This window comes from Furipterus horrens, unplaced genomic scaffold (genome assembly GCF_987537825.1).
Source record: "Furipterus horrens unplaced genomic scaffold, mFurHor1.1.pri manual_scaffold_1, whole genome shotgun sequence".
Classification (NCBI taxonomy): Eukaryota; Metazoa; Chordata; class Mammalia; order Chiroptera; family Furipteridae; genus Furipterus; species Furipterus horrens.
In genome coordinates, this window is record NW_028327171.1 from 7,994,239 (window position 1) to 8,021,817 (window position 27,579).

At 52.4% G+C, this 27,579-nt stretch overlaps 1 protein-coding gene across 2 annotated transcripts in view; it reads left to right on the top strand.

Annotated features, from left to right (window-relative positions):
• The window catches only part of UMODL1 (uromodulin like 1), a 47,146-nt gene extending 19,835 nt beyond the window's left edge, over positions 1-27,311 (top strand). Inside the window, exons 9-21 of one of the 2 annotated variants that reach the window (XM_090267976.1) lie at positions 911-1,130; positions 6,038-6,175; positions 7,227-7,769; positions 8,798-9,055; positions 10,059-10,171; positions 13,531-13,744; positions 16,147-16,284; positions 17,876-18,213; positions 21,392-21,537; positions 22,072-22,308; positions 22,591-22,750; positions 24,512-24,596; positions 27,130-27,311. In XM_090267976.1, coding sequence (XP_090124102.1) covers positions 911-1,130; positions 6,038-6,175; positions 7,227-7,769; positions 8,798-9,055; positions 10,059-10,171; positions 13,531-13,744; positions 16,147-16,284; positions 17,876-18,213; positions 21,392-21,537; positions 22,072-22,308; positions 22,591-22,750; positions 24,512-24,596; positions 27,130-27,311 — 2,772 coding nt within the window. The remainder of the gene's footprint in view (positions 1-910; positions 1,131-6,037; positions 6,176-7,226; positions 7,770-8,797; positions 9,056-10,058; positions 10,172-13,530; positions 13,745-16,146; positions 16,285-17,875; positions 18,214-21,391; positions 21,538-22,071; positions 22,309-22,590; positions 22,751-24,511; positions 24,597-27,129) is intronic. The other variant, XM_090268281.1, reaches the window with a different exon arrangement.
• Positions 27,312-27,579: the final 268 nt, after the last annotated feature.

Here is a 27,579-nt window from a genome sequence, read left to right on the forward strand (position 1 = left end):
TGCATCACAGCAGAGAATCCCCGGTCTTAGGGAACCCGAACCTTCGTAACGGGCTGTGAGCAAACCTGCCTAAACCTTCCTCATAAAGAGACATTATCTTTATTATGTCAGACAGTGAACATATCTGCCCTGTGCTCGGGAGGGGGCCGCAATCTCTCCCCCCCAAGGCTGTTCATCATACAGATGTCTTGGAAAGCTATTCTGGAACAAAAGAGTTGTTAGTCCTTCTACTTGCAAAATGTGTAGAAACGTGAGAGACAAAAAGAAGGTCATCTCTCTGCCTTCACTTACAGGGAAAACTGGTTTTTAAACTTTCGTAGAGACTCTCCTCTTCTTTTCCATGGTATTCATGAGTGTGCAGGAATGGCATGACAGGAATGTAGGGCAAGGTGGGTGTCTCCCTTGCTCCAGTAGAGCCAACCCTGAGCCTCTGGCTCTGCCCATGTGTTTCCTGGAGGGCACAGATCTGTAAGTGGGGGACCGCACCAAATAGCCACGAGATTGTTCCTCAGTGGCTCCTCTTGGACAATCCATCCATCTATCAGTCAATCCACCCGTCCCTTTGTCTCTCTCTCACACCAATGACCTTCACACCGATTTTCAAGGTACCCAAAGTGCATTGCAAATCTATCTCAGGCTGCGTGACAGGGCAGCTAACAGTGGTGGTCACTGTGCGTTCTCACAAACACCCAGTCTACTGTCCCGGGGAAGCCTGGCTGGGGAACAGTGAGCCGGGGGCATCTCTGCTTGCCCTAAGAGGCTAGTTGCTAGGTGCCTGTTCTTGGTCATGAAGGGGACATGTGGATTCTGTGCACCATCTGTCAGACACGTGTGGGGCCCTGTTTAATGGTTTTAAAGATGTTGATGGAAAATTGCCTCTAACGGGTGGCTGTTGCCTCTCCTTGGCCAGGTCGAAAGCGCCTTCCCGCCGGCTGTGTCTGACTTGTACAGAAGGGGAAAGCTGAGGCTGCAGATAGTGTCTCTCCAGGCAGGAAGCGTGGTCGTGAAGCTCAGAGTGACGGTGCAGGACCCCGAGTTCCCAGTGGGGGTCTCCACGCTGGCCCCCATGCTCCCGCAGCTCTGGGCGAGCAGAGTGTTCCAGATTGACCAGAAGGGGACGCTAGTGCAAGGTAGGTTGCCTCCCCACATCCCAAGTGTGCCGCCAACATGCTTTCTAACATCCCTGCCGCAATATGGGGGGTCAATATTGACTTTATTCAAAAAAAATGGGGCAAATGAAGTTCAAATCCTTATTCTGTATTATTCCACGGAAACTGGGACCTAGGACCGCAGCCCCCAAACCGTGAGCACCTCTGTCTTTCACACCTGCTGCTCCAAAAGGGGGAAGTGACCCAAAGGGTGCAGGGCACTTATCCCCGCAGAAGGTGTCCCTCGGTTGCCCCAGTCCTGGAGCTCGGGGCAGCGGGTGGGAGAGGATGAGAGCTCATTGCGTCTGTGTCGGGGCCCGAGCACCGCCTGGCCGCTGTGTGACCACTGTCACGGGGGTCTGTGTCATTAGGCCAAACCTTATGTAGTTTGCCATGGTGCTGCCTTAAGGCAGGAAGTCACAGGTCAGAGAGGAGGAAAAGAGACTAGCAGACAGAGAGAGAGATACAAAGCCATAGAAAAAGACAGAGAGATGAGGGGGGAGGGGGAGGTGCGAAAGAGAGAGAGGCAGAGTAAGGAAGGATTTGTCTTTCAAACACAGGGATAAAGTTCCCTCGTGCATCGAGGACGCCTGCAGTCTCTACATCAACGAGCATGTTTGGGGCTCAATCTGTGGAGTGGGCGTCCCTCTGACCCCTCAGTGGAGCGGGTCCAAGAATGAGCCCTGTCATCTTTGAGCTCTGTCCTGGGCTGGCTCTCTATCCCATCCTCCCCTCACCCAGGAATGCAGGGATGGCCACCTGTGTGCTACACCTGAGGTCAGACCTGCTGCTTAGCCTGGGGGTGGCCCTTGTCACTCAGCCCCCCAGGGATGGAGATCACAGTGGCTCTTTGCACCTGGCAGGCACTGGGTGTGCTGTGGGTGAGTCCTAGGCCTGTGACCCCGGGGCCCACCTGAGACCAAATAGGAGACCCCTGTAGGTGATCCAGCAGGGCTTCTGCCACCACTGCCCAGAGGTGGCCTCATTCCCCTGGGCTTGGGTTATTTCACATCTTTACCCAATGATGCAGCATGTTGAATGGTGGCCCCCCAAAGTTATGCCCCCACACAACTTCAGAATGGGCCCTTATTTGGAAGAAAGGTATTTGGATCAGGATGGGCCCTAAATCCAGTGACAAGTGTCCTTAGAAGAGACAGAAAAGGAGACACAGGGGTACAGGGAGGAGGCCACATGAAGATGGAGCGGTGTGCTCACAAACCGAGGAACCCGTGAACTCCCAGAGGAGGAGGAAAGACCCTCTCTGGAAGCCTTCCGGGGGCTTTCTGCCAGCACCTGGGATTTGGGCTGTGGCCTCCAGAGCTGTGAGCCATGATGTCATCATTGTCATTGTTGTTTAGAGAGAGGGGAAGGGAAGGAGAAACAGAGAGAGACATTGATGTGAGAGAGAAACATCGATCAGTTGCCTCTTGTACGCACCCTGACCAGGGACCAAACCTGCAACCCAGGCATGTGCCGTGACTGGGAATTAAACCGGTGGCCTTTAGTGCCCAACCCACTGAGCCACACCGGTCAGGGCTGAATTGTGTTGTTCCAAGCCAGCATAAAGCCTCAGAAAACTCCTACAGAGGAAGAAGAGGCACCTTGCTTTGCTGACATTCCAGGGGTCCCAGCAAATTGTTTAGAAGCCTCCTCATGGAATCGCAGAGGCTCCGCAGAAGCAAAGAGCCCAGAGAAGACTCGCCCTGCAGCATTCCTGACAAACAGTGGGCGCCTTGTGGAACGTTTTAGAGCTGACGGGAGGCTGGGGGAAGGCCCACCCCACGCCTGTGCAGGCAGCTGCCCTTGGCCCCGGACCAAGACGCCTTGGGCTGATGGGGGACTCATGTCCCAGAGCCCATCTTTCCCTCTCAGTGCAGGCAGAGGTTTTTTCTTACGAGGAGGAAGAGGGAAAGCAGAACAAAGAGATCAAGGGAGGGGGTTAAAAAGTCCTCTACATGCCGCTGAGCACAGTCCGTTCCGATAAGGACCTTGAAACTGGTTAAGCAGTTGCCTGGTGTGCATCATTCTGGTTTTACATCACCCTGGTTTTACAGTTGAAGGTCAGCAAATCCGCTGGAGCTGGGATGCCTGAAGGTCAGAGTCTGTGCTTTTGGGAGTTAGTTCCTAGGGTTTTTATACAAAAGTGCTATTGGTCCATCCATAAGCTCCACGTCAGAGTCAGCCCTTAACAGAAACAATGGCAAAAGAATGGTGGGCTGGGCTGCAATTTCTCACCATTACCCCCCCCCCCCCCATTACACAGACAGTTGGGGAGGCACAGGAGCAGGGGGAGCCTGGCCCTGAGACTGTCACTGTCTGCCTGGTCTGCTGGGTGGGCTTTCTGCCCTTACGTTCAATGGTGCTGCCTTTTGTCCAGGTCTGGGTGTGGTACCGTTAGAACCAGGTTTCTTTGTGCCCACATTTCCCCTCAAGTGTGCATCTGATGCTGGTCCCCAGGGGACACGAGGGTCTGGCCCACACTTCCCCTCCAGAGGGTACCTGGGCCCCGGTGTGAACCCTTGTGAGGAGCCTGCCCCCTCCAGGCCCCAGGGGCCTGGTTTTAGGCTCCCTGACTCATTCCTGGGTCAGAGGGCACCTGTATCAGGAGTTAAAGCTTTGAGGTGGCTGTCCCCCTCTTGTGGGAGGTGGGCCACACCCTTGTCCCAGCTTCAGGGCCCGCAGGAGCAGAGCACAGCTTCCTCCATGAGACTCCTGCCTGTGTCCTCATCTGCCCAGTCCAGGAGGGGCAGAGGCCACCTGGCAGCTCTGACTGCTCACAGACCCGCCGCCCCCCTCTCAAGCAGAGAACCGCCTGGCCTTGGGCTTTAATACAAGGCCAAATAAAGCTGCAGCTGCCTCGCTCAGGCTTGCTGGTGAGCTGTGTGCTGGGGGAGCCACCAGCACTAAAAATAGCCACGAGGTGCTCCAGCCAGTTTGAGCCCAGTGTGTGTGTGTGTGTGTGTGTGTGTGTGTGTGTGTGTGTATAAGTGTTGCATCAGCTGATGAGCGCTTGCCAGTCTCCGGGGAACTGCTTTCAATGATGAACGCATGAAGCAAGACTGAAAACTCTGCACTCAGCTGCAGAGTTTGCTCTGCATGGAACTGCACGTGTCCCTCATCTTGACTTGAATCCCAGCCAACCCTGGCTCCTCTGGCTCAGTGGGCATGGATCGGGCACGCTGCCCCAGGCTCCAGCGAGGCATGTGGAGTAAGACCTCCCAGCCCACCCCCACGCAGGGAATCCAGTCCCTTCCTGGGGCCCCAGTTTGATTCTGTTCAGAGTCACCTATTCCCCTGGGGTGTAGGGGAGGTGGGCCAGGTAGTGACCCAAAGAGCTGGGTCTGAGCTGAAGGATGAAATTCTAAGGGTTGGGAAAATTGGCCCCCATCCCAGCTCCTCCCAGCCTGACAGAGTTTGAGATGTTCCTTTAGGGTTATCATACTTATTTCATGTAGCACTTTATTCATTAGTCATAGGTCAAAATGCACAAGACCATCTGATTCTTTCTTAAAGCAGGTACAGAAGTAGGGGTGACTGTCCCAGGGGCCCAAAAGAGGGGAGAGGAGAGGGTGAGAGAAAGAGAAGGGAGTGGTGCCCGTGATGAATTTTGTTTCCCAGTTTGGTCTAATGCAAGACCTAGCTGCCTGCTGATTAAAATAGGCAGGGCTGGACTGGGTGCAGGTGGATGAGCCAAGGCTGGGGGGGTCCCTGGGGCATTTTACAGGGATGGGGGCTTATCTAACATTCTTCTTTGCCCACATCAGAAGGGTCAGGGCTTCCTGGTGACATGGAGTCTGTGGGACTTCACAGTCATTTCCCAGAGGAGGGGCTCAAGGACCACTCCTATCCATGTCACAGAAAGCTCATGTAGGGGACCACTCCTTGTGGTTTTGGGAATTGTAGCCCAAGCCATGAGCCAGGCCTCCTCGGGAGGCCTTTAAGTCTCAACAAAAAACCAGAAAGGCTAAGAGGCAGACAGGATCGAAGGCCACTCAGAGGGTTCCCATGGGAATTGGGTTTAAAGAATGCATATTATGCTTTGAAGCTTGCTCTGCTTTTCTTATCTCTCAGTTAACTATAAACAATCTGTAGCTAAAAATGTACGAAGCCTTGCACCTAATGCCAGTGTGGCGTCAAGATGTTTAATAGACCCTGACACAGACTGGTCACTGTATTTTCTATATTGATATCTGTAATCAGTAACTGTCAACTGTAACCCAAGTGCCTGAAAGCTTATTGAAGATTCATAAGTCTTGACCTTGTATCTCCCCAATCCCCTCCTCAATAAAAGGCATGGGAGATGGAAGTTCTGTGCTCTTCTCCCCTAGAGAGGTTAGTCACCTCCCATCCCTCCAGACAAAATAGTGTCCTGGATAAACCTGTTTCTCCATCGTGGTCCTGAAACCTCTGCGGGACAGGGAGTTTCCAACCGAGCCGGGGCGTTGGAGGCAGGGCAGCCTTAGCTCATGCTATACTTAACTGGACCCCTGGCTCAGTCATTTTCCTATTTTCTTTCTTGAAACACTCTATATTGGGGGCGTTGACACATCAGAAAGATGTGTGTCTTGGAACAAAGAATAAACTAGAGAGAAACATATTCACCTGTGGTGCTAATACCTCCAGAAGTAACCAACGTTCCCTAATCCTTACTCTCAAGTCAGCCAGCCGACGGTGAGGGCCAGCGCAGGCAGGTGCTTAGCTCATGGCCTTGGTTCTAGTTCACGCTTTTGCAGAAGGGTCTGACCATGGGCACTTCTCTCAGTCCTGGCCTCGTCCTCTGGGCCATTCGCTGCAAGGACAGGAAGAACTCTGCTCCATTCCCATGCATTTTCTGAGCAGCCTCTGGCCCTTGTCACTGGTTCCTGTCCCGTCTCTCTCCCCGCTGGCAGACTGGGACGAGTGTGAGGACAGCCGGGAGCATGACTGCTCTCCTGCTGCCCAGTGCCTGAACCTCGAGGGCTCCTACACTTGCCGGTGCCTGACGGCCAGGGACGCCAACCCCTCCCGCGCTGGCCGGGCCTGTGCAGGTGCGTCCTCCACCCCATCCCTGCCCCCAGCACTGGGCCGGGCCCTCACCCAGAGGACCTGCATGTCGGGTAGGGCCCACTTCTTCATCCGACACAAGAGGCACGGTGCCCGGGGCCCACCATACTGTTAGGAATCCGTGGAAATGTGTTTAATTTCTTTTAAAATCAAAGGAAAGAAATTAATAGAATAGTACTATCAATAACAAATCCAATCTTTACACCAATGCAGTTTTAAAAGATAATTTTTAATTTTATTTTTATGGATGAAAGGGATCACAAAAAGTCATCATGCAGCCCCCGGGAGGGGGTCCTCCCCAGGTGGCCTGGGGCCCGAGAGGCTGCAGAAGCCCAGGCAGGAGTGGAGAAGGCCCTGATGTGGGCCCCAAAAGCTCTGCCCTGAGTTTTTTGGGGGGCCAGTTCTGATCGGTTGGTGGGGCTACCTGGAGGGCTGAGGTGAGAGGCAGGGGGAGACCCATACAGACATGCCATGCTGGGATGGACCAGCCATGTCTGCTCTGGGCGCGGGGCGGGCTGCGGAGGCGCTCAGCTGGAAGCAGTGGCTGAGACTGGTTCCCTGGAAAGGACCCCTGCCGTGTACATGGTCCCGCCTCCTGACACCCGCAAAGCTTCTCTTCTCCCGTCTTCTGCTTAGTCATGTGATGTCCAGCAGGTAGATGACAGTGTCCAGCACCATGCCCCACTCTGAGCACACATTTGGGGACATTGCCCCATTTCCCAAAGGCTGGTTGGATTCACTCAAGGCCTGCAGGAACCAAGGCCTGCATCCCTGTCCTGGTTCTGCAGCCCCCTCAGGGGACCCCCACTCTTGAGGTCTCAGTGTCCTCATTTATTAAGTGGAGAGGCTCCTCCTCGTTCTCCACGAGAGTCACTTGGGTGACAGCCACACTAAACATTGATAGTCACCAACTGAGACAGCCTGTGTTCTCACTTGGGGCCCACCTGGGAGGCTCTTGCTTGTGGGTGGCACCCGGTGGGCTTTGCTCAGCTGTTTTTGGAAAAGACACCCCATCTGAGAGTGGATATGTCCCAGCAGGTGATGTGGTGAGCCCCATGGAGGGCGCACTGTCCCTGGGGACAGTGGCAACAGCCTCAGCTCTCAGCACAGAAACAGCAGCCCTTGGTGTGGAGACCCCTGCCTGGTCATCCAGCCCCGGGCTCCCGTCGGGCACCCCTGCAGCAGGCCAGGCCCAGACCCCAAGGCCTCTGCCCGGGAGATGGGACAGTGACCTGGTTGAGCAGGACAGAAACAACACGGGGCAAGGCATGGAGGAGAGAGTGCCCAGCAAGGCCCCAGGCCTGGGGACAAGCCAGTGGACGGCCAGCAGGTTACCCAGGCCAACCTACAGCTCCCTTCCCGGGGCCACGGATGGCCTATTGGACCCCGCTGGATGGCTGCTGAGAAACTCCACGACAGAGCCACACGCCTGGCCCACCCCTGCGGAGGGCCCCATGTGGGGCACGTCGCCAGCACCTCTAGACCCCACGTGGCCACAGAACGCAGACCCTGGACGCTCCCGCTCCCCAGACCTGGCCTTGGCCTCCACCCCTGTGCTTCTGAAGCCCCCGGCCTGTGGTAAGTGCCCGGGATCCTGGGGGTAAACGGGACTATGTGGTCAGCTTGAGTTCCAGGGGCAAAGACTTTTCAGGAATACTCAGGTGGATTTCTCATTTTAAGGCTCTGCAAACCAGGGTTCAGAGCAGCCCTGGCCCTGGGCGGCTGACTTCCGGTCTAGTTAGGAAGAGAACTCCGTCTGAATTCTTTCTAGCCCTTCTTCCCTGTTCAGAAGCCTCCGGTTTGCCAACCACTGGGGCAGGAATTCAGGCATCTGGAGGAGACTGTGGGGCACATGTGTCACCCTAAGCACTAGGACACATCCCGCAGCAGTGTTGGACCCCCCAACATTTCTGCACCTCTCCAGCCATGCCGCCCCCCATGGTGCTGATCCCAGCTGTGCTGTCCCCACTGGGCTGGCCCCAGTAGCTCCACATTATACATCACACATAGAAGGTTGAGCCATTGCCAAGGCCCCTGGGTGACAGCTCAGGAGACAGGTGACACCTCTCTGCAGGGGATGGCCCGGCCTCATCGGCTCCCACGGGGGAGGCTGCACTGGCATGTCTGTGAGCCCAGCACTGGGTGGCATCCCAGCGGAAGTAGCTGTTAAATGCATTTCCTCTGCTGAGCGGTGCAGGTTCCAAGACTGAATTGTTAAGCCTGCACACACCAGGGCTGTCGGGTGCCCTGGGGTCCCCTTGTAAGACTGGCTCTGTAACCAGCAATGGCTACTCTGCTGACTCCTCGGAGTCTGCCCAGGGGTTGAGGGGAACAACCTCTCTGGAAGAGCCGCCCACAACCTGCTCAAGAGGTCTTCGTTTTGGGAAATCCAGGGACCTCAGAGACAGACACCAAACCGAAAGCTTAGCGGTGCCGTCCAGGGGTTCTGCACTCAGATGCCCTGATTGCAGCAAGGAGACTGCACAGGACTCCTCTGGGCTGGTGTCCCCTGCCTGGTGCATTTGATTTAAGCACTGGGTGCAGCTTCTTCTTCCCTCTCTTCTCCAAATGTGTTTTTAATCTCAGCATTTATATCCACTTCTCAGTTCCTGCCCCCATCGGAAGGGTCACCGTCTCCAACGTGACCAGCACCAGCTTCCACATGGCGTGGGTGGCGGATCTCGCCCTGCGCCCCACTTTCCGGCTCACCCTGATGTCCCCGCGAAGCCCCACTGTGCACCTGGTGACCCAGAACACAAGTCTGCAGCTGCGGGGCCTGCAGCCTGGCGTCTTGCACCTGGTTGAGATAGCGGCCCAAGCATGTGGGAAGGAAAGCGCTGGGGCACACCTGAAAGTGAGGACAGGTAAAGGTTCTGGAAACGCTAATCGCCATTGGTTCTTAAAGGGAGGGAGAGTGCATGACACAGATTTCCGGTGGGTTAAGGTTGGAAAGAGCTGGATTTACTTGCAGGCTGCCAGGTGTCCATTGGCTCCTCTGCATAGACACATCTGGCTCAGGTTGTACTCGGCTGGCACGGGAGGGCCAGACAGAAGGTGGCTCATTTCAGGAAAAAGTGTGGGGTGAGGGTGGGCAAAGAGCTCCAGACTCTGTCCGCGAGGTTGTGTTCTCCATGTGGGAAGATGGGGGCGGTGCAGGTCTATGGAGCGTCACCCATTCCTTCGGGTCACTCACTCTCAGTGGACCCAGAATTGGTTTTCAGAAAGCCTGACAGTAGGCAGTTGGACCCACAGCGGATCTATGAGTGCCCTCCTGCCACCCCCTGAGCCCAGGGCTGCAGAGTAAGGGGCATGGGAATGGAACTGAGCAGATCACATGTGGACTCTGATGAGGAGCAGCTGATGGTTGACCATAGTTATATGTCCAGATAAAATTGCTCTTTTTTCCTCATTAACATTGGTCACCCAGGTATTTTCTTGAGTGTCTACCTTACCTGAACAGCCAAAGGGCGGGCCTGATGTTGCCAGTTAGTCCTCAAATCTGGGCAACTGTCTGGGAGTTGATGGCGGTGGTCTCCAAAGTGGGGTGCACACCCCTTGGGAGAGGCCTATGGGGACCTGTAAGGAAGCAGTCAGAAAAGTATAGAGTTCTTGTTTCTTAAAGTTCTGCTTAGCCATGACTGGGGAATAGAGAGAGGTGTTCTACGTGCTGTAGTGCACGTTTGTGGGAGCTGGAGAAGGGGGGGGCTGTGTTTGTGAGTGTCAGGTGCTGCTCCTTCTCAGTAGAGTCCAGGTCAGCCTCGGTTTGATGTCCTTCCTGGCAGCGTAAACCTACTATTATTAAGATAGACGTGATCATCTGTTCCCAATTCATTCCTGTTCCAAACGTGTGTGTTCTTCCTCCTGCAGCCGCCCAGAAGCTCAGCGGGAAAGTCAGGGTAGCCAACGTGAAGTATTCCGAATCCTTCCGCAATGTGAGCAGCAAGGAGTCCCAGGACTTCCTAGCGCTGTTCTTTAGGATGGTAAGTTGGTGAAATCGCCCTTATTTCCTTGCAGGATGTGAAGGAGGGAGGCAGGGGGGGTGGGTCCTGGCTGCAGCCGAGCAGGACTTAGACTGGAAGGTGCGGTGGACGCCTCTTTTCCGAAGGAAGCTGGGGCTTCTGGCTCTGCCGTGGTGCCTGGGTGTCCCTGGGTCTGCCGCTGGTGTCAGTAGATGGGGGACACGCCTTCCCTCTGCTGCATCCTTGCCTCACGTGGTTCCCTGTTCAGTGAAACACTATGGAGGTGGGGCCCCTTGAAGTAGGAAGCCCCGCCCCTGCCTTAAAAGAACACTTAAAAAAAAAATCGAGATTGATTTTACAAACCACAGAACTCAGTTTTGTATTCACAAAATGGTGCAACTGTCACCACCTTCTCATTCCAGAAAATTTCATCACCCCCCCAATATAACCCCTACCCATTGGTAGTTACTCTCCATTGCTGCTTCTCTCTGCCCCTGGCAACCACCAATGTGCTTTCTGTGACTCTGCCTGTTCTGGACATTTCCTAGGAATTAAATCACACAATATGTGATCTTTTGCGTCTGGATTTTTTTTTCACAGAGCATCATGTCCCCAAGGTGTATCCCCACCGTAGCAGTATCAGAACCTCATTCCTTTTAGTGGCTGAATAGTAGTCCATCCTTTCACTCATTGATGGACACTCGGGTTGTCTCCAGTTCGGGGCTGTTGTGAATAGTGCTGCCATAATCCCTTGCCTAAAAAAGCTACTTCTCCTACTCTTCCTTGTGCTGTCCTCTGCCATTCCTTTAGCATTCTTTGGGGTGGTGTCTTGCTACGATTTAGTCAGGATAACAATCTCAATATTCTTTTTGATGGAGGTTAGATTTGGATGAATTGAGAACATACCGGTCATGACCTAGTGATCTTATGTGCACGGGGGAGATCTCACGTGTTTTAGCCTCTCCTTATTCTGGGAGTTCACGCCACAGAGGGGAGAGAGTTTGGCAGCACTGTGTAGTGGTGGAATGCCATGACATGAGACGCCTTAGCAATGCAGGTGGCCCCACTGTTGGCTCTGTTCACCCCTGCCTGCATTCCTGAGTAATGAAACAGTCACACTGCCTCCAGGGACTGTCCCCTTGGGACCTGGGATTCCACATGATTTGTCCTGGCCCAGTGCATGGGTTCCAGAGTTGCAAATGGTTGGATACCCTCACGTATCCATCTTCTTCAGGTTAAATGATGGTGACACATAATATTAAGCAAACACTGAAATCAGTCCTCACCGCTCTAGCAGTCCCATGGCAGAGCTCCGTTTCCACCCTGGGTTTCCTGATTAATCTTTCCTCTTTAAACCATTTCCGCTTTTGCCTATTTTTGGGGACAGTTTTTTTTGGGGGGGGTTGTTTGTCTGTCTAGAATTTCAGGATAGCGAGTAACTAGGCCACTTATATGCAGGATTTGAAGGCAAATTTTGAGAAGTTGGGGCTTAATTCAGCGCCTTGTTCTTTGTAGGTTCCTAGCAAGGAGCCTGGAACTTGGTTTGAGATTGGTTTGGAAAGCTAAAGGTGACATTAATCTAAGACTGTGACAGATTGCTCTTAGGAAGTCCCAGAAGAGCAAAAGAGACACAGAGGGAGGGAGGGAAGGAGAGATCGGTGATAGGTAAGAGCTGACTGTTCAAAATGGTAATAACGTCAGCCACAGGACTGCAGGCAGCTCCTGTGGGCCTCTGCAGCCTTTCATGGGTGACAATAGACTTGCTTGGGCTGACCGTCCCAAGGCTGTGCCTTAAGCACTTCCCACAGTGCAGAGGAGGCTAAGGTTTTCTCTCTGAAGGCAGAACTTGGAGGTGCACTTTCCCATGGGAGGTTTCCATCACACAGGCTCCTGATAGCACATGCCCGTATTGTGTGCCTCTGGGGCACCTCGGCCATGATGGTCTAGACTGGAGTGATATTCGGGGGGTGTCAGGCGCTGCCCAAAGTGACAGAATGTAAAGCAAGCCGTTAGGAGGCAGCAACAGCCTGTCCCAAAAGGGTGCTCATGGGGGAGCAGTTTTTGGAAATACAGAGAGGAAGAATAGAGGGGGAATGTTCTAGACCAGCGGTTCTCAACCTGTGGGTCGTGACCCCTTTGGGGGTTGAATGACCCTTTCACGGGGTCGCCTAAGACCATCGGAAAACACATATGTAATTACATATTATTTTTGTGATTAATCACTGTGCTTTAATTATGTTCAATTTGTAACAATGAAAATACATCCTGCCTATCAGATATTTACATTACGATTCATAACAGTAGCAAAATTACAGTTATGAAGTAGCAACAAAAATAATTTTATGGTAGGGAGTCACCACAACATGAGGAGCTGTATTAAAGGGTCACGGCATGAGGAAGGTTGAGAACCACTGTTCTAGATTGTTCTACAAAAGACAAAGTGAGAGAGGTGGTGTTCCTCCCTCGACTGCTCATTCAGCTCCCTGTCCCCCATGACTCTGAGCTGATGGCAGCAGATCCTAAGTGCCTGTTGGGGACCCCCGACCCGCAGAGATCCCCTGGTGTTGCAGATGAAATGAAGACTTCCCAGGCAGCCTGTGCTAGGGGAGAGAAGGCCTGCAAACGTTGGAGAGACAAATTCCTCCATTGCCTTCCTCCAAGGTCTTTTATGAGTGCAGTCAGCTTAAGGGCATATAGCAGGTATGTAAAGCTCATCAGTCAATGCTAAACAGTGCTGACTACAGAAATACTTTTCAAGGATAACTATTGAAGGAATGTAGAGATCTCCCTCAGGCCAGGGTGTGCGGGACACCAAGACTCCAGATGGCCATAAAATACGGTGGGTGAGTTCTTTTTGAGTTAAAGTTAACATCTCTGCTGCTGGTACAATAAAAGGATTAAGCGAGGTAAAAGAGCAAGGCAAGCTTCAAAGGACATAAAGCATTTTCTCATGGCCCGGTTCCCATGGGGCCCACTGGCCATAGCATCGAGGCACGTATGCACCCAGCTTTCCCGGTTTTCTGGTCAGGTTTTATAGGCTTTGTTTCCTTCACCTGGCCTGCGCGAGGCTCCAAGTCTCAATACTTTCCCAGGGGGACCCCGACAAGTGCCATTGTGAACCCCCCAACTCAGTGACAGACCCCCAGGGTAGGGCTTTTGCACCCAGCCCCATAGCAACTGGCTGGTTACGGGCCAATAGGTTCTTCTCAGTATATCAGACCCTGCAGGCACTGGGAACTGGGCCCAGAACCGACCCGTGGCTTTGACCTTTTTGCCAAGGCCAGCCCTGCTGCTGGCTGAAATCCCAGGAAGAGCCACCTTAGGACAAGTGCCCTGCTTCCTCTCAGGCAGCCCTTCGCATTGGCTCTGTTTCTCCAAAGGTGCGGGATTCCCTGTCGCCCACCATGCGTCAGCACCTGGACACCGGCGGGCTGCAGGTGGAAGTGATCCGCATCTCCAATGGCAGTGTCGTGGTGGAGTTTAACCTGCTGATCATCGCAGACTTGGATGTCCAGGAAGCATCTGCTGCGTTCCTTGCCGCCTTTCATAACGCCTCTCTGCTGGAGGTGGTCAGGGGGGACAGCTTCCTATGGGGTACGTGGAGGTCCAGCCTGGTGGCAGCTCACTGGGTCTGGAATGAGAGGCAGCAAAAACCCAGCCTTTGTTTCTGGAAGGTTTCCTTCCATGTGCCTCCTCTTAAGGGCTTCCCTGCCTTAGATGAACTTGGGAAACAGAGAAGACCCTGGTCTCAGTTATTGCTACTATAGTTTTTTTTAAATGTTTTAAAAATTTAAGGGTTGAGAACACCTTCTGGCGACCCAGCAAAGATTCCCAGGGTGCTGCTCCCTGGTCGCAGGCTGTGTCCTGCCCCCATCCCTCCTCCGCTGCCCATTTCCATGGGCCAAGGGCAGATGCGTCCTTTTCTGCAGCCAGACTCCCTCCCAAGCACAGTTGCCAAGGAGATCCTAGTGAAAATCATTGAAAGGAAAAGCAGGAAGAAATGGCAGTGGAGGATCTTTTTTAACCAGTCTGAGTCAACTCAGGCTGTCATAACAAAATAACACAGCCTGGTGGCTTAAACCACAGAGGTTTATCTCATTGATCCTTAGGCTGGAAGTCCAAGATCAAGGTGTCAGCTGATCTGGTTTCTGATGAGGGTCCTCTTTCTGACATAGGTCCGCAGAAGGAGAGCGCCTTGGTGTCTCTTTTTATAAGGACATCGATCCCATCAGATCAGGGCCCCCACCATCATGGCCTCATTAAACCGTAACTGCCTCCTCAAGGCCCGCTGTCTCCAAACACTGCCACACTGTGGGTTAGGTCTTCCACACACAAACTTGGAGGGGCAAAATTCACTCCACAGCATCCATCCTACTTGAAAATAAGTGATTAGCCCTGGCTGGTGTGGCTCAGAGGATTGAGCACTGGCCTGCCAGCTAGGAGGTCACCACTTTGATTCCCAGTCAAGGCACATGCTGGGTCCCCTGTTTGGGGATGTGTGTGAGTCACCCACACATGGATGTTTCTCTCCCTCTCTTTCTCCCTCACTTTCCCTCTCTCTAAAAATAAATAAATAAAATCTTAAATAGAAAGAAAGAAAAGAAGTGATAAAAGGCTTCTAGTTACATGCATAAAAAAATCAAAGACAAGATGCATGAATATTTTCCTAATTTTTTGAAATGAGGAGGGTTTTCCAAGTTTCAAAGCACAAGGAAAACAAGCCCATGGAAGAAAAAATGGAATATTTGACTCCATACAAGTGTATATTTTTTTATGTCAAAATGAAGGCACTATTATAAAGGAAGTAATGAACCAAAATATAATTTCAATAATTTGATGAAGAATTATACCTTAAGTACATGGAGAGATCACATGCATGGATAATAAAATATTAAGAACCTGATAGATAAATGCAGAAAAGTCTCAACTGGACAATAGATGAAAGAAGAAACACAAATTAAAACACAAATGAGTAACAAAGATGTAATAACCAAAGGCATCCCGCTAAAAGGAGTGGCTTTCTTTCCTGTCTAAGAGCCATTTTTTCTAATGATAATGCTGATGAACGTGTCGTGAAGGTGGGACTAGAACAAGCTCGTGCTCCCTGGAAATCAATTTGACAATATTCGAGAGCTTTAAGAATGTCCCTCCACTTTGACTTTGGGATGTCATTTCTAGGACCCCATCCTAAGGAAATAGGTCACAGGCGAGACCAAAGATATTCACCTTCAGTGTTTCTTCCAAAGGCAGGAAATCACCCATCGTCCCCCCGTAGGGAAAAGGTAAAGTAAACCTTGGCAGGTCTGCACCACGGGCTGGAATACAGTGATTACACATGAGGTTTGCTGAGGCAGAAAGTGTTCCTGATGAAGGGATTCAGGACGAGAGCCAGATTCACGTTTGCGGACAGGGCACGGTCTCAGCCGTGCCGTGGTCTGTCCTCTATTAAGGGACCTGGACGAAACACGCAGCCGTGCGAACACCATTACGTTTGGGAGGGGATCCCAGGGGTGGGTTTGGTGCTCTTTGCTGAGCTGTTCAGGCTCATTACCATTTTCTTCAGCAAACCTGCATGACTGTTAGCCGTGAAGTGTCTGAGCCTGGGGAGCAATGGCAGGTGGGCGGAGAGCTTTCCATCCGGACTGTCTGGCTGTCAGGGTCCCTCTGCCCGAGACCGGGAGGTGGGTGGGGACCTGCTCACCTCCTGGCTGCTGCTCTGAGGTGGCACGACTCCGCCCAGCGTCCCCTCCCAGCCCCAGGACCAGGAATCCTCCTTCCAGAATAGCCTTCCTAACACCTGCCGCTCCCCCACCCCCCCACCTGTCTCCAGAACTCTCCAGAACTGGCTATCTTTGTTGTCATTTGATACTTTTAAACTTTCTCCGAGACGCACTTTCCAGAAGGCTGTCTGTAAACAGCTGGCCGATACCCTTCTCCCACGGTGACCTCCAGCCCCCTGAGAAGTTCCCCTGCTTTGTTCTCTCAATGTCGCACAGATTACGATGAGTGTGAGAGGAAGGAGGACGACTGTGAACCGGGCACATCTTGCCGCAACACCCTTGGGTCTTTCACTTGCAGCTGTGTGGGCGGGGCCTCCGACTTCCCTGTAGAATATTCTGGAAGACCCTGTGAAGGTAATATCCTTATAGCGCCTTCTACTGTTGGATAATCTGTTCTTTTAAAAGAAGCGAAGTGCTTCTTTTTCAAGTGAGATCAGTCTATTTTTCTATCCTTGACAAGTTTCCTTATGTGTGTGTGTGTGCGTACATATGCATGTACCCATGTGAGTGGATATGCATACATGCATGTGTGCATGCATGGAGTGTGCATGCATGCATGTATTACACATGTGGGTGGATGTGCTGTCCCTTCACATTCTCCCATATAGCTCCAGCCTTCTGGGTGGTGCCTCATATTTTCATATGCTTCTTCTGATGACCAGGATGAGAAGACACACACATGACCTGAGGTGTGTTCTCTCAAATGCTAGAAGATGATCCTGCAAAATGTACAGCTCAGTGAGAAAAGCAACATGTGGAAAACGTTTCTACTCAGCCCCTCTTCCCACCCAGCACTTTCTCCATTCCATGGGGCCTTAGTGAATTCAGCATTGACTCAGAGATGATGCCTGCCACCCAGGGATCTGTGGTCAACTAGAGGGAGACAGATGTTTATACAAGTAAACAGTGTCACAGGGAATATGGAATGCGCACCACTTGAAGTAGAAGCAGGAGGCCCAGAGGAGACTAAGTTGTTTCAGCTCCATGTATGTGGTCAGGGAGGGCTTCCTGGAAGAGGTGTCTTAGAGCTGGTCTTAAAGGATGGCTAAGACAGCACTAGGCAGAGGGGGCTGCGGTGGGGCAGGCCATGGTGGGTAGGGGCAATGGTGAGAACAGAGCTGTTGAAGGTGAGCATGGCCCAGGCACACAGCTGGGCTGGCTGCAGAGCAGGTGCCCACAGAAGACGTTTGGGAGAGAGTGGGAGGCAGGCTGCCAAGAGCGGTGGGTGAGGTGCAGCGATTTGGACTGCATCCTGGAGGCAGGGGGAGCTAGGTGAGGCAGCAGAGTGATGGAGTGATGGGTGAGTTCTCTATCTTGAGACAAGAGAAAGCAGGTGCCAGGGTGGCAGACAATGGAGCCAGGCTATGGAGGAGGGCCCAAGGGCCAGGCCAAGACACTTCCTGCGTCTGCTTCATGCAGACGAGGGAGGGAGCCCAGGGAGAATGGTGGGCGCCCTTCGGGAGCCTCTTCATCCTCCTAGGGGTGAAACCAAGTGTGCTTTGGGGGAAGCAGAAAGCTGGAGCAGGGGTGAGGGATTCGAGGATCCTGGGAGTAAACTTCATTAACTCACCTTAGAGACAGGACTCGGGGTCTCCTGAGGGTAGATGGCTTGTCCCAAGTCCACAGGCTTGGCACATGCCCAGTGTCAGCCTGGGAGAGGCTGGGAAGGCAGAGGGTCTCCGTTTCCGGGGCAACAGGGGCCCATAGGGGCCCATGGGGAGTCAAGCCACACCTAGCTGCCTGGGCTGGCAGAAACATGCAACACGTGTGTGCATGTGGCCGTGGCTGGAACATGCAGTCCCCAGGTGTGTGCTCCTGCAGGGCGCAGGTGGTCCCCATCTGCTCTTCACCTCTTGCCCCTCTGTGCTGGCCTCACTGTCCAGGCTCACGTAAAAGTCCCCAGACACAGACCCACACTTCACTTTTGTCTCCTCGTGCCTTGCAGGCGATTCTTCGGGCAACACAACCCAGGCCCCTGATTCTTCTCTGGGCCCTGGCCTAGAGCAGCCCCCCACTGCAGCAGATACTAGGGCTGCCTCCGGGCAGGGTGGCAGCCCCGCCCCCCAGGGCCCGCCCCAGCGGCTGAACCTGACTGGTGCGGTCAGGGTGCTCTGTGAGATCGAGAAGGTGGCCATCGCCATCGAGAAGCGCTTCCTGCAGCAGGAGTCCATCCCTGAGTCCTCCCTGTACCTGGGACACCCATCCTGCAACGTGAGTGACAGCAACAGCACACACGTGTTCCTGGTGGCCGGATGGAGTGAGTGCGGCACCCTCGTGCAAAGCGTAAGTCCTGGTGCAGCAAAGGGACCTGGGGACCAGGGAAGACTCTGCACCCCGAGGTCTCTGGCTCTAGGCAAGGGACCCAGCAAAGGAGTCAGGATAGGGCCACATTCTCACTGGAGACTGGACTACACCCTAGAACCAGGAGGGACCCAAGAGCCCGGCCCTGCAGGATTCTGGTGCCAAAGGCCTGGGGTAGGCCTGAGAATCAGGGTTCGAGATATCCTCTCAGTGATTCTGATGCACAGGCAGTGCCAGTGGGCGAGGAAAAGGGACAGAAAAGCCGGAGCCCATGTGTGAATGTGAGTGCCCATGTGTGCATGTGTGAGTGTGTGTGTGTAAATACGGTTGTGTGTGTGTGTATTTGGGGGGGGGTGTGGGCACAGGCTGGGCATGGCAGGGCTGTCCACCTCCTGCCTGGGTTGTTCCTGCAGGCTGTCCCCAAGGGTGAGTGCCCCTGAGGTGGGTGAGGGGACCCAGAGTCGAGGCTGCAGATGCCAGCTCATGTCCTTTGTTTTTCTGAGCTTGACCAACACCTGGTTTAGCAGGTCCATTCAGTCGGGTTCACTAACTAATCATAGCAAACGGAAATGTGTCCCTCATGAGTCATGCCAGCCCTGGAGTCCACAGAGGGTCTTGACAGTCTCTGACATTTGTCAGCAACTAACTGTACCTTGAAGACTTACTTGTACGAACACAATAGATTGCAAAGAGTTAGCAGGATCCACCTCCCTTTTTCATTGTGAAGCAGTTTAAATTTTACTGACCTCCAGGTTTAAAACAGAAGTTAAATTGAAGGTCCCATCTCTATGTTTGATTACTATAAACAGATCATGCAGCTAGGATACGAAGAGATAGAAATTCGTCCCTGCCCCCAAAGTTTCACTAGAGGACAGAATCATCTTCATAAATCAATATAAAATTCTTATGAAGATAGGAAGGGACTCTGCAGTTCTTCTGAGACACTTTGCAAAATGACTCAAGGCACACACCGGGCACCATCGTGAAGACACAGTCCAGACCTGGCGTGTCTGCTACAGCCCATCAAGGACTTGGCTTCGCGACTGTTATAAAACTAACGAGCGGAATGAGAGTCTGCTCCTTGGCTGAGAAACCACAGGGCCCGACCATGACTCCAGAGCACGGAGATGCAAATATAAGCCATTTCTTAAAAGAAGCAAATGCAAAAGATAGGTGTAAATTCAAAAGTGTTAAAAGGCTTCTGTGGGGATCAAGTTAAGGACTAGACAAGTTTGTTTGCAGAAGCTAACGCATCACTAATCTCTACTAAGGAAAATGAATTCTAAAAATTAGCATGGATAGGCCCTGGTCAGAGGGCTCAGTTGGTTGGAGTGTTTTCCCATGCACCAAAAGGTTGCAGGTTCGATCCCCGGTCAGGGCTCGTACCTAGGTTGTGGTGTACAGGTGGCAGCCCATTAATGTTTCTCTCTCACATCAACGTTTCTCTCTCTCTGTCTCCCCCTTCCTTTATCTAAAATCAATTTAAAAACATAAAAATTAGCATGGTTTTCAATAATTAAAAGGTTGCTATTTATATGAAAACCTAGACCAATAATATCTAATTGCTTCCAAAACTAAGCTAATGGCTCTGATGTAATCAACTTTACCGACGTTTGTCCAGGTCTGTTTAATACACAAGGAGAATACATTTCTTCTATAATTTTATATAAAATAACAAGCAAAGGAGCAGAAGGGGAGACTCCAGAACACCCTCCTCAGCGGCTTCCCCTTCAGAACTGCCAAAAGCAGCCAGTGCCCCTCCCATTCCTGCAAGCGTTGCCCTCTATGCAACGTTTTGTTCCCAAACCCTCCCACGTTGGTGTCTGTTTGGCCATTGGATTCCTTGTCTATCAAATTCATGGTCCCATTAGTCACGGAATTTTTATTTTCAGCGAACACTGAACTGACAACCTTATCACGCAATCTGCCTTGCTCTCCTCCTCTGCGAGGTCCAGCAGCTTCTGCTGCCCTTGACTTGTCCTGTCAAAGACTCAACTCCAACTCCTTCACTCTCATCCATTTTCAGCCCTGCCCCTCGCTTCCTCCTCATTCCGTGGCTCTGGCTTACTGACGTCCCACAGAATTTCCCTTATGTGATTCTCTAGGACCGAGGCCGGCGAGGGAACGGCAGAGCAGTGCCCACTGCTAATTGTCACCCGCTGGGTGTCCACACTGCGGGGAACCCAGAGCTATCCTTGCCGGGCCTTGTGCTCTGTGCTGGTGACAGATGAGGAGCTATCAGGAAAGGGGCATTGGAAAGTCCACCACCATGACAGTCAGACTCCACGCCACTCCCCAGCAAAGTGCTTCAAACGAACAGCTAGAACTTCAAGCATTTGTCAAATAAAAGCCCTTCCGTGGAACCACAACAATTTTCACAGAAGGACCTGTCTTCTCCTGCAGCCTTTCCACCGAAGCATGCTGTGACGCGGCCCGTCTCGGGGTCCCCGTCTGTGGTTTTGCCTGTTTCAGCAGGTCTCCTAGGAAAGCCTGGTCCTGCTGTCTGGAACCTTCTCTCCTTTCTGCTAAACTTCCACGTCCCCAGCACCCAGACCTACTACCAGCTGACCTTGGGATCTCTGACCTTGATGCTCGAAGCCAGTGTGCTCTGCGCCTTTGTTACGGGCGTCACTTCAGTATCCTGAACGGGCTTCGCGTGATTCCCCGGAGACCCACGCGAACAGCGTTAGCTGCGGTTCCCTCTCACACCCGAGCCGCTCCAGGGTCCCACTCCCTTCCTGGAGGTTGTCTTTGAATCCTGGCTTCCTTGTTATTTCCCCAGGCTGGAGAACTTACAAGTGGGGCTGGTTTGCTTCCTCGCAGACCTTTGCCAGTTGAACCCCCAATCCCTCCGGTGAGGGCCTTGCACCCTCGTTTTCAGAAATGCACGTAGGAACCCCCTGATCGAGGCTGCCTCTGCTTCTCTTCCAGTGAAGAAACCAGCACAGGGAACAGGCTACGGTGGCATCAGGACTTGACCCTCTTTTTGACAATTTATGGTAGAAAAAAAAAAAAAAAAGACAACATTAGGGTTTTCATATTTTGGGGGTAAATCTTGCAAAAAGTCCCCTCCTCAGCACCCATAGCTGTGGTCCACAGCTGTGCCGGGGTCCTGCTAGGGCCCGGGAGCTCGCTCACGCTCCGTTTGGTTTGTGTTCAGAACATGACGAGTACCGTGGTGAGGACCACACTGAGGAACGACCTGTCCCCAGAGGGTATCATCCACCACCTGAAGATCCTGAGCCCCATCCACTGTGCCTTCCAGAATGACCTGCTGACATCATCAGGCTACACCCCGGAGTGGGGGTGAGTAGAGAGCTCCCTCCGCATCCCCCCTCCAGTTCACGATCCTCAGGAGCGTCCTTGCTGCGCATTTCTTTAGGGTTCCAGTCCCCTCAGGATCCACCTGAGAGGTTGAATCTACAAACAGATGGTGGCCAGGACTTGATTAAATAACTGATAGCTTCCCTAATTTTTGTTCCCACTTCCAACTCAGGGCCAAAGCAGAGAAGGCCACATATGTTTCCCTAACAGCCACATAGACACCCCACTTCTAGTGAGCCCGCCCACAGCTTCCCCAGGAAGACCCCCCGCAGGGCACACCCGAGACTTCCCTTTCCAGGAGGAAGCTGCCTCTTCTCCTCCGCCTGCCTCTGAGTCTCCTCCAATGCAGGTGACAGGGCCTGAGCCCCTGCTCCTGCCAGCTGGGAACAAACAGCCTTTCTTGGCTTGTGCTCACTGGGGTACCCTTTCGTTACTTCCACACTTCTTTGTGGAGAGGAAGGGGAACGAGAGGGGTCATAGGAGAGAACCTCCTGCAAAAACTGCTCCCTCTTGCAGGGTTTATACCATCATCGAGGACCTGCATGGCGCTGGAAATTTTGTCACAGAAATGCAGTTATTTATTGGAGACTCTCCTATACCTCAAAATTATAGCGTGTCTGCCAGCGATGATGTCAAGATCGAAGTGGGGCTTTATAAACAGAAAAGCAACCTCAAGGTGGTCCTGACCGAGTGCTGGGCCACGCCGTCCAGCAACGCCCGGGACCCCATCATGTTTGGTTTCATTAACAACAGGTAGGGGCTTGGGTGGGCCCCGGGCCCCGCTGTCACCCTGGCTGGCGGCCTGCTTCAGGCCTGCTGAATTTCCAGACTCGTTCAGGTCTGGAGCAGCATTTCAGGTAACACCGCACAGGAGACGCTCTCCTCTCAGGAACTGGTGAGCTAGCCACCCTTGCCTTCCACAGAGCCTGGTGGGGATGCTCCATGTGCAGTCAGGTGCATTATAACTTCGTCATCTGGGAACAAGGACAGGAGGGCCGGTTTACAACTAATGAGTCACCTTTGCTCTCCTCCCAGCTGCCCCATCCCCAACACACATACCAACGTGATTGAGAACGGGGACTCCAACAGGGCCCAGTTTAAGCTGAAAATCTTTTCCTTCATCAACAACTCCATAGTCTATCTGCACTGCAAACTTCGCATCTGCATGGAGACCCCAGGAACCACGTGCAAAATCGTAGGTGTTGGGTGTTTGAAGCTTCAGTCTGGGTGCTCCCTTCTTGCTGTTATGAGGAGGTTTGCTCTGTTATCAAAAGCCCAGCGCGTGGGTGGCTCTGGGGCCCGACTTGTGGGACGAGATGCTGGGTTCTGCAGCCACGGCCCCCAAAAGGCGAGAAATGAGATTTCAACAGTGGGCAGCCTTTGGGTGGAGGACCCCTATAGTTGGAAGGTTATCTAATCCCTTCTTGAGGCCATACCACCTGCTAGAGGTCACGTCAAAGCTTCCTTGTCGTGATGCTATTGTACTTCTCCTCAAGGTGGCTTCCTGCATATTTAGGTGGAAAAATGCTATTTTAATTTAATGCTATTTTTAGCTACATCGATGGAACACGGCTGAATCATAGCCACTGTGATATTTAATCAGGTTTTTTTCTTCCCCTATGTGTGCCACCCATGCTGGGGATTATGAATAATTTTACATTCTCATTTCCTTAGACCTTTGAATTCAAAGTAGGCTTTACAGTCCTGAGATTCGAAAGTTCTCCTTCATACCAGTGACAAGCATGAGAAGTGACTGTCACATGTTGTCTGTGGCCAAGGACAGCGTGGAGGGTTCTGCTGGTTGTTGGTTCAGCCCCTGCATGCCTTTCTGTCCTTTGGGGGTGGGATAAGCTTGTCCCTCTGCTCCTTGTGAACTCCTGAGACCTTTCCTGGGTGGTCGGCCTTCCAGTGTCAGTAGGTCATAGGTGAGAGAGACCCAATGACAGCCGGTTTTGCTGATGTCACTTTTGCTCAAACAGTAGATCTTATGGAACAACAGGAGGAAAGGGACACAGAGTCCTGATGACTGCCAGCCAAGGGCACAGAGGAGCCGGTTCCCAAGTTCCTTACAATAGGAGCTCCACGCACTTCTTTCCACGTTCCCTTTGGAGGCGTGTTGTAGTGCTTTCCTGTGGCTTCTGTAACACGCACCGCAGTAGGAGGCGGACTCTACCCTAGAAACGTGTTCTCTCACAGTCTGGGGGCTGCAAGTCTAAATCCAGGATGTTGGCAGGATTGGTTCCTCCTGAGGCTGCGAGGGAGAATCTGTTCTGGGCTGGTCTCCTTGGCTGGTAGATGCCCATCTGCTCCCTGAGTCTTCACAAGGCTTGTGCCTCTGCCTGTTTGTGTCTGTGTTCAGGGGTCCCCTTTGTGTCAGGACGTAGTCATATGGGATTCGGACCCACCCTAGCAAGCGCATCTTAACTTGAACATCTGCAAAGACCCTATCTCCAAAGAAGTTCCCATGCACAAATTCTGGGAGTTAGGGCTTTGACGTCCTTCTGGGGAAGAAGCAACCCGGAGCAGGTGTATAGGAAGCAGGTGCCATCACGTCACTGAACCTTCCTGTGAGGCAAAGGCACACAAGGAGCAGGTGGCGCCAGCAGGTGGTGGAAAAGGCAGAGGCAACTCTGAGAAAAGCTCCTCCCCCCCCCACCAACCTAAGGGGCAAAGGGACCAGTGTTGGGACCTGGAGGCAGCTCAGGGGGCCGCTGCCTCTCACTGCTGTGGGTATCTGCTTGCCCCATCCCTCCCTCCCACTACGGTCCAGGGAAGTGGTCCAGGCCTCTGCAGCCCCCTTATTCCTATCAGAGCTCATCTATCACAATTTCATGTCTCCAGCAAGAAAAAAGAAATCCATGAATCAGAGTAGCATCCCCGAGAGTGGGTACATTTCTCATAAACATTCGTCAACTAATTTGAAGTTTCTCTCCGTTAAAAAAAAAAAAACCCACAGAATTGCAATGACTTTCGGTCGCTGAGAAGTGGTGACCCATCTGAAACACACCAGATGTCCTGGGGACCCCTCATTCGGTCTGACGGTGAGTTGCTGACTTGCTTTAGACAGTTAAAGGAAAGGTGCAGCCACTTCCATTTCACCAGCATGTAAACCAAAAAGCAATGTCTTGGAACATGGAGCTTTTAAGAGTTTCCCAAAAGACTCATAATAGCAGTAATAATGCCCGCGAACACGCATGGAGAGGCCCGACTTTCCAGCACTGTGTTAGGTTCTTCTGTGAGGTCAGATCTCTTCTTAGCAGATGACAGGACCGAGGCTTCAGGAGGTGGGGAGGTTTAAATGATGCATATTTGAGCTGGATAAGCAGGTAAGTTTCCTGACCCCGGATAAGCATCCAGTGGGTTGTATGAGGAGGAAACTCAGGCTACAGACACGTCAGATTCTGTGTGTGTGTGTATGCGCGCGCGCGCGTGCGCACAGGCACACATGTGCCCATGTATGTGAATGGGGAAGCTGTTGTATTTCAGGAGTGGCTAAATCCCAAGATGCAAAACGGAAAAGTGGCACTGTGATTCTCTCTCAGTATAAAACTTCCATCAGCCAATGACATTCTCTGTATTTTTGAAACTCGCTGTTAGTTTTTCCAGGAAAATGTTTTCTTTTCTTTGTGATCTATTTTTGAAAAATAGTTTGGGGAAGTTGTGTGCTTTGGGTTATTAAGACAAAAACTGCTAACTGTTCCCCAATATTGGTTCTCCTCTCCTTCCATAGAAACAGAACCCCCAATTTTTAGCCTGGAACAAAAAGCTATAATTTTTTAAATATATACCCGACCTGGCAGCGACGCGTGGCCCTATGAGTAAGTGCTGGCCAATGAAATGCAGATGGGAATGTCCGTGACAAGTTCCAGGGCCGCCCTCCATAGAAACATCCTGCGCCCACGCTTCCCCCCAGCTCAGCTCCATTTTCCTTTCCCTGTCCTGCCTCCTGTCATGCCTAGGAGATGGCTGCTGCCAGCCGCCATCCCAGACCGGGAGGACCACAGGGACAGGTGCTGGAAGAGCTGGGTTCCGAGGATACCGCAGAGCAAAGCTGCCAGGCCAGGCCTGGGCTGTGGCTTAACCAATTTTTATGCAAGAAATAAATAAATGTCCATGCTCCTCATCACTGCTATTCTGGGGTTTCCTCCTTTTCTGCAGCTGCACCTCATCCTCCTTGCTTTTCCTTTTTATTGTTTTTCTTTCTCACTTGGAGGGCTCTCCTTCCTCTTGATATTTTCTGATACAAGAACGTCTGTGTCTCAGATGCAGGTTCTGAGCCAGGATGTGAGTGCTGGTCAGAACCTGGGTAGGGAGGGCTTCTTGGCTAGGGATTCTCAGCAGCTGGTTCTCATCCAAAGCGTCTGGGAAACGTAAACCTTCACAGGCCCCAGACCATGCCCTGGCCCAATGCAGTCTCCGGAGCTGGGCACCTGGCCCTGGTGTTTGCTGGTCCTCAGGCAATTGTAGGTCTGCGTCCTAGGACCAATGCTTTTCTTACTCTCTGCACTTTCTTAAATTGCTGAGGAGAACTGGGGCCTTAATATGAACTAGAACAGGTGAGTCGAATGTCCATTTCTAGGTGCACACCTTCTATTTATTCATAGATATTTCAGTGGAAAAACCAGGGTGGAAAAAGCAATGAGTTTGGAGTTAGGAGACCTCACTTTGAATATAGGCTCTCATGCTTAGGAGCTACGTGGTCTTAGGAAACTCACTGAATCTTCTGAATTGTATCCATCCACTCATCCATCCATCCATCTGTTCATTCACCCATCCATCTAGTATCCTTCCATTCATTTGCTCACCCACTCATCCACTCATCCTTCAACCTGCCCATCCATCCATCCCTCATTTCTTCATGCATCTACTCATCCGTCTGCTCATCCATTCATCCACTCACCCACCCACACACCCTCCCACTTACTCATTATTTCATCTACCATATGCCAGGCGCACTGCTTTTTCTTGAGCGCATGGGTGTGCCACATCGTACTTCATTTTTATCCATTCATCCTTTGGTGGACACTTGGGTTGTTTCCATCTTTGGCTGTTGTGAATAGTGCTGCTATGAACATGGATTTACGAGTATTTATTTGAGCCCCTGTTGTCAACCTTTGTGGTTCACACTCTCCTGTGTTTCTTTTATTGCCCCTCCCTGGGTCTGTGGCAGCCTGTGCTCCTCTGTGCTGTGGAGTGTGTGAGCCCCGCGTGTCTCCATGTGGGTGGTCCCTCTGAGCTGTCTGCCTCCACCGGAGGGCCTGTTGCTCCCACCAGGGCCGGTGCTTATCCTGAATGGTGGGCAGGCTGAACTATCGTGGCTGCTCTGCTCTGCCCACCTTGGGACACCATCCTGGTCACCTTTGGGGACCCACAGATACATGGGCACACACCTCATGGCCACAGTGCCTCAGATGACTCGCTTTCCAGTGATAATGCTTTACACCAGCTGACACACGTGGGAGCCCACTCTAACCAGGCTCAGTCCTGAGCCCTCCCTCGACGCTCACAACCATGTCTCAGGGCCCACGCAGGTGCTCTCCCCCTCTTACCTTATACCTGTCCCGTCTCCTGCAGGGGAGTCTGCAGGTGTGAAGCCAGGCCTGAGACCCAGCTACATCGTCCTCATTGTGGTGGCTGTCTTTGCCGTGGTGACCGGGGCAGCTGCCCTTCTCATTCTGCGCTACCAGAGAATGACCGGAAAGTACACCTTCAAAACACAGCCAGACAACTTCAGCTACCAGGCGTTCCGCGACTGACTGGCCGCTCCCAGCTGCCTGGGAGGTGGGTGCAGAGCGAGGCACGAGACACGTCCCATATGTGTGTCCTGCCTTTGCCTCCGATGGAGGCCACCTAGTGTGTCTCAGTGGCTTTGGCAAAAGGTAGATTGGTGGGTGTCAGCATTTTGTGCCCATGATTTATGATGAAAAAAATGGATATTTGGTCTTTGTTCATTGTTCCTGGCTCGGAGCTCCTAAAGCCCTTGGATTCCTAAGCGATTGGAGCAGGAAAGGTGTGTTCTGTTAT